The sequence below is a fragment of the Carcharodon carcharias genome, chromosome 11, assembly GCF_017639515.1.
Source record: "Carcharodon carcharias isolate sCarCar2 chromosome 11, sCarCar2.pri, whole genome shotgun sequence".
Lineage (NCBI taxonomy): Eukaryota > Metazoa > Chordata > Chondrichthyes > Lamniformes > Lamnidae > Carcharodon > Carcharodon carcharias.
The window spans coordinates 47939418-47946216 of NC_054477.1; the positions used below are offsets into that span (position 1 = coordinate 47939418).

General features: G+C 39.0%; 1 protein-coding gene across 1 annotated transcript; it reads right to left on the reverse strand.

The window, feature by feature from the left end:
• Positions 1 to 420: 420 nt before the first annotated feature.
• Positions 421 to 6135, reverse strand: pdx1 (pancreatic and duodenal homeobox 1). Its single transcript, XM_041199720.1, has 2 exons — positions 5733 to 6135; positions 421 to 824 (listed from the first exon to the last, which is right to left on the reverse strand). The coding sequence occupies exons 1-2, from the start codon at positions 6133 to 6135 to the stop codon at positions 421 to 423; spliced, it is 807 nt and encodes a 268-aa protein (XP_041055654.1).
• Positions 6136 to 6799: the final 664 nt, after the last annotated feature.

Sequence of the window (6799 nt, forward strand, 5' to 3'; positions counted from 1 at the left end):
TCTAGGGCCTTTAAACTAACAATTCCATGATCATTAACAAAACCAGACGAAATAAAAATAATTGACTACTTTGGTACACAAGATTGCTTGAAACAACACAAACACAAAATTATATGAATATTTTGTCTTCTTGAAGTTGACTCATTTCTGAACAATCCCAGCCAGCTTTCACTCACTGGAATGTAAACATTGCATTCCAATATATTATTATACTCCGACTATTATTGCAAAATATAAAACAAATGTATGACAAATGTTAGCTCTATGCCCTTGTTGCTACTGAATGCTGTAAATATGGCATTTCTTGGTAATTCTTATTGGAGGTTTCAGCCTATGCAATTAATTTAAAATATTTTCTCATAAGTTCCAATTAAAATGATCTATATTGTGATGTTATTAAATGTTCTGGCAAGTCTTACTTTAGGAATTTTTCACGGAGTCTCTAGCAGCCGTACCTTGGCTCCTTAAGGAAGAGGAGGGTTGTGAAGAGGAGACACTGACAGACAGCAGCTCTCTTCCAATAAGATTATTCGGAACACAGACATCCTCCTTGAGGTCGCCAGAGGAGACCACAGAGTCCTGTTCAGGAGCGCCATTCCTGGCTCTCTTCTTATCCTCTTCCTTTTTCCACTTCATCCTCCTGTTTTGGAACCAGATCTTTATGTGTCGCTCGGTTAGATTTAACATGACAGCCAGCTCCACTCTGCGGGGTCTGGAGATGTATTTATTGAAAAGGAATTCCTTCTCCAACTCAAGCAACTGAGCTCGAGTGTAGGCAGTGCGCGTGCGCTTATTTTCTTCCTGTTCCACCATGAAGGAACTCCCTAAAAACAGAGAAAACATCAAAATCCACTTCCATTTCAGGTTTCATTCGATGCAATTTTAAGCTGATTGCTGTAGAAAGTATGAATAATATAGTCAATTAACAGTATTCAGCCAAAGGAATTAAAGCTATGACATCCTGGCTACGCTGCACATGCAATTAAGCAAATTCATAGTTTAAATGAGGATAGCGACTAGCAACAGGCATTTTCCCACCTATTATTCCAACCTACTCCAACCACGTTTCTATCTGTTGAAATGCTGATAACACCCTGGTGTTAAAAAGCATTCAAAAGCACAGTAGACCCTCATTCCCCTTTGTGTAAGTCGAAAGCCACCCACAAAAGTTAATTTTTCTAAGCGATGTAGAACAGTGACTGCCCTTCACAGAGCTTTGCGGGGTGGGGGTGTTAATAAAGCAGAAATGAGCTGCATGAGACTCAAGATAGGGATTCAGTCAAAGTTTTAAGGTACAGGGCAAGAATCATTGAAGCCCTCAACAGAATTTTCCTTCAGCAACCCTGCGTTATCACAATCAGAAACAAAAACCCAGTTTAATGTTTTATTGCACCCAAACCGAAAACCAAGGACATGCACACACCCTCTCTCCGGCGTCTAAAAAGTTGGATATTCCGGAAAAGAGGACATTTCTGGGAAAGAGGCGTGAAACTTTCTACACCCCAAACTACTTCATGGTAGAATCAGATCAGTACTGGTTTTGGTCGTTAAGTGGTTCACGGATTCAGACCAATTTATCTCCAGTGACCACCGTACTTATTTAAATTTAATTTAAATGGCGAAGTGATACGAATTGCTTTATGGAATACCCCACAGATGCCGAATGCGACAATTCCTGGATTTCCTTAAACATTTAAGCGTAAGTGTACAAAAATAATATTTTACTTTTATCACACTTCAAAACGAAAGCGCTTTAGAGTAACTTCAAATATCTTTAGCTTGGAATTAAATGAATTTCATGATAATTCATTGAAACATATGAAGGAAGATATTTAATTTTATTATAATAAATACAGTCTAACAGGGCACGCGTTAAGTTGCGATTTCTGCTGTGATTCTTAACTTAATTTCCTGCCCCTAGTTTGAAAAAGGTGCATGCAGGGTATCGACAACCACAATATTGTTTTCTAAATAGTTAAAGATAAATCGCGGAAATAATCAATTATAACTAAACAGCAAATAGCTTTAAATTGTACTTTTGTAATACATTGCTATTTAAACGAATTAGCTTTCTCATAAATTTGGGGATTGTGTAATTCAAGTTAAATGAAAAATGTATTACGTTAAATTCGTAATCCCATGTCAAACTGTCAAATAATCGCATTTCAGTACAAGTAGCGCATTGTAAATTGCACTTGGCAATTGGCAAAGATGTCCACATCTTTCCCGTTCTGGATTTTAGAGGACAATTATTTTCACTGAGAACCGTTCCAAATTATTGGGTTAAGAAAGCTTTCAATATCAAAGTTAATTCCGTAATTGAAAAAAAAAAACTAGTTTGCTACAAAATATATCTAAAATGTCCAGAATATTCAGGTGACATGAATTCACACTGTTGTAGAAAAGTGTTCTGTAGTGCTGCCGGGAAAACGCATCCAAAGCGTGTATATTTTATTGTCGTAAAAGAAGTGAGATTCAATAAATTCTGTCGGTTCTTCAAATTAAGCAAAATATTTCACTTCTACAATTAGAAAGCCGTGTAAGGTCCTATCGTGTGTCGAGTGGCTGGGACCCCCAAAGCCAGCAGACACGGCCTTTTCCTTACCAGCAGCTCCCCACCAGCGTGGAGAAGTAGAAATGACCAATATCTGCCTATCATAAAGTAAAACCACTCCAGTAGGGAAACGTATTTAACGGAAGCATTAGAATTTCGCTCCGCAAAACTGTGGGTTGGAGCTTAGCTTAGTTGATTTAGTTAGAACTTGCTTTACACTGTCTCTGAATTACTGTCTTCCATGGTGGGGGATGTGTGCTGCCAAGCGAAAGATGCCTGTCAGACGCCAGAAACTTATATTTGCTGCTGGAAATATCTTGACAGTCTGATTCAAGATGGTGACTAAGTTTAAAGATAAAGGAGATAAAGGTTCATTCAAACCGTAAATCGTGCGGCGACCCTAATGTGATAAAAACAAAAAAACTGCGGATGCTGGAAATCCAAAACAAAAACAGAATTACCTGGAAAAACTCAGCAGGTCTGGCAGCATCGGCGGAGAAGAAAAGAGTTGACGTTTCGAGTCCTCATGACCCTTCAGCAGAACCCTAATGTGAAGTCTGGCCTGTTCGCTCTTTCACCCTAACTCATCGATGAAGTGTTGGCGATCTGATCAATTGCTTCACGGTTTCATGAAGTCGTTCATTCTTAATGTTGGAACAACGAAGGCCCGAACCTGCCCACAAACACGTTTCTTCGCTGCAGCCTACAACACCACAACGTCGGATTGCAGCTCCAATGTAATTGGCCGCGGATAGGTAGCACTTATTATCTGTCGCTTTTTGTCATGAACTAAAAGATTTAGGCTTTATCTGATCAATATATTTAAAATGTTAAAAGGATGTGATCGAGAAGATTAGTTGCTATGGTGGAGGAATCACGCAGAAAGAAACAATCTTAAAATTAGAGTTTGGCCAGTTAGGAGTGAAGTCCGGAAGCAGATTTACACAGAAAGAATTGTAGTGATCTGGAATTTTATTTCCCAAAAGTCTGTATACTCTGGGACATTAGGAGCGTTCAAGGCTTAGATGTCAGATTTTTGTTATCAAAATATCAAAGGACATGGAGCAAAGGCGGCAAAAGGAATTAAGGTCCAGATCAACCAGGATCGAACCGAATGTGGAGCAACTCCAGCGACTGAATGCCTACTCCTGTTCCTTGCTTTCCTAACATGTTAGGAAGAGTGTTATGAAATACTCAGATTATTTATTTATGTTATGAAGTAGTTATTTGTTACTGCTCTTGTTACCTGCTGTGGAAGCCGTAATTCGAAGAATCGCCATGTAAATGCCACGTGTAATGATTTGACTCATTTTTACATGTTCTAAAGTGTACAGAGTTCCACATTCTGATCAAATAATCTAAATACTCAGCGACTACAGCATCACAATTAGGAATTTGGCGGTACAAGTCTACTGATCACCTTTCGTTGTTGAAAATTGATTTTTGTAATTGACTAGAACTTGGATTCTACATGTAGAAGTATAATTCAGGCATGTTGGCCATGCTTGTAACATTCCCTATTATTTGTTGTAAACTGCAATTGTAATTAGAATTTCAATTTACTAACGCGAAAAATCGTAAACTGCATCTAGGGTACAGTAATATAACCCATACGCAACCGAACAGAAGAAAAAGAAACAACAGTTTGATTCCAAACTGGAAAGCAGTGAAAATCAATCTTTGATGTATACATATAATTCTTAAAAGGCAAACTGCTTCCCGGAACAATGATGATTGCCCTCCATTTGCTAGCTACTGATAACATTTGCGCTAAAAAGGCAGCAGTAAAATGAAAAGAAAATCTTTTAAAAGCGATACATCATTTCTGAAATGCGCAATTTGTACTAGAGAGGTGACAGAATTATTGCATTTGTTTTAACAAGACTGCCTGCGTTGAGCACACAAGCGCTTCAAACGAGGAGAAATAAATAACTCAATTTATCTGTTTGGTGAAATGCTAAGCATTTGTTGAGACTCCTAATCCAGTCCCACATGTATTTGGTTATGTAATGGGCTGCGATTTCACTTTTATGACTTGATGCAAACAAATCTAGACTAATTATACACATAAAGATCCCTTTATGGCCAGCAATCACATCACCACCCGGATGCGCTGCGATTTGCATCTGAATTCAATTTATAGCTTGCCCTAATTAGATTTTAATTTGTTCCCAATATTAGACAAGTTTTGAGTTTTCAAAATGGACGTTTTATTTAAAAATAATTTAATATGGCTCATGTGCACTTTGCCAAAGATAGTTAAGGAGCTCGTTCGATTTTCCGCCTCAGAGATGTTTCACCGAGATAGACTCCAATTCTTCAGTAAGTAACAACAGACAGAAGTCTAGGAAGTGCGTAGTTGATTAGAACATTTCCCTGGGAGAAATTCCCGTTTTCTTTCCAAACTGAGATTCCTGGTTGCAGTATTCAGTTCGACTTAAATATTAGCGCGCGTTTTGTACAGTGCCAAGCAGTTGCTTACTAGCTTTTGACATTTCCAGCCTTGCCCCATTTTCCAAATTATGTCCCACAAAGTGAACAATTTACACTCACGCCTACTGGGTTCTGCCGGAGAATGCATTAGAAATCTTTCTTAATAGAATTATTTCCCTCAACCAGATTTGGCTATATCAACGTTGATTTGTTGATGTAATTTTGATTGTTAAAAAAATAAAGCGATTAATGAAAATGATAAAGCGAAGTGTGAATGGTTACTGTTGCCGTTTGAACAGCAGTTCGATCTTCAGGATTAGTCTTGTTTAAGCGGAACATGAACAAGTTCGTTTACACGACCGTGATTATAAACACACGCTTTTGATTTTAAGGAGGCATGTGCAAATTTGTTGTTTAATGTGTAGTATAAGTATGGTCTAATGACCATCACAATTTTACTGACAACTTGAAGTGTTAATTGATCTTGCTATTACAGTAATCAATGTCATTGCTTCTGCCAACACCGATAATTGGAACATCAATAAGCTCTTAACATACCAATAACATCGATAGCATTAACCAGGGTGAAATACCCATAGTAATAAATGATGTTTAGCCCATGTTATCTAACGCTCTCCATCCATCCCTAATGTGTAGTTTATTTTCTTGGGTTATCGTCATCTTTTAAAAAAATCCCACAATGATTAGAAAAATAATTGCCTTTCAAGAAGCCCTGGAGACTTACCCGGCCATTGCCCTTTCCAGACGTGGGCATGCGACTTGGTCGATTTCATCCACGGGAAGGGCAGATGAGTTCTACTGTGTTCGTCCAGGGCACCCATTTCGGAGCCGGTCCCGAAGCAAGCCCCTTGGTGGGTGTGCGGGTCAGGGTGCTGTTGCTGGGGGTGGTGAAGATGCGAGACTGTAGGATCCTCTGATATCGCAGGTACTTCGAAAGGAGAAATATCAGCGGGACTCCCTTGTTCAAGTCCTGCCAAAGAAGGATTGGAATATGTAGTCTGTGGCTGTCTCCCTACATAGAGACATGCTGGTGGACTTTGATTATATTCCTGGGCTTGTGATCTCTGATAAGCGCATGATTCTTTATACATTTGAGCCGGGGCATAATAATGTTCCTCGCTATTCATGGCTACTAGTGCATAAACAATTGGAACATGAGGATACCACTGTAATTTTACAGTTTAATAGCTCTGCCTAGCTTGATTCACTAATCAAAATAGCACCTGACACTGTTATGTTCAGTGGAGAACTCCGAACATGTCATGTGACTTGGTTCCTACAACCTATTGGACTGTCATTTCATGATAAGAACACTTGGTCAACTTCACCTGCCTGCCGAGTCCATTTACTTTCCATGTAGTTTAGTAACAATGGAAACTTGTGTGAATGCCAGGCGATGTGCCCTTCTCTCTTCCTAGAAATACTTGCTTTATTCAAGAACGATTTCTGTGCTTTCTCAATCGAAACACAGATGGCAGGTAGACTGGCTACGAATTAATTTTTTACCTCATTCCAGCGTAATCAGCAAAGTTACACAAATATGTTCAATTTTAACCATTTAACTTGGAAAATGTATGAGCAGATGTGAGCAGTATCAGTGAGAGATTAGACAGGGCAGCGTTATCGCCTTCTCGGCGACTTGGGCCTGGGAACCACAGATAGCAAAAAGAAAGGTGCTTTATTTCTAACAAACGAAGATTAGCTACTGTGCTCTTGACTGATCCTGGTTGACGAGCTAGGATTAACACATCTGCGATGAAGTCCTTTAGCAACAGGTCCACATGTGATTTT

Coding starts and splice junctions, on each gene's coding strand:
- pdx1 (XM_041199720.1), bottom strand. CDS start 6,135: ATGAATAGCGAGGAACATTATTATGCCCCGGCTCAAATGTATAAAGAA. Junction 825..5,732: donor CTGGAAAGGGCAATGGCCGG/GTAAGTCTCCAG, acceptor CTCTGTTTTTAG/GGAGTTCCTTCATGGTGGAA.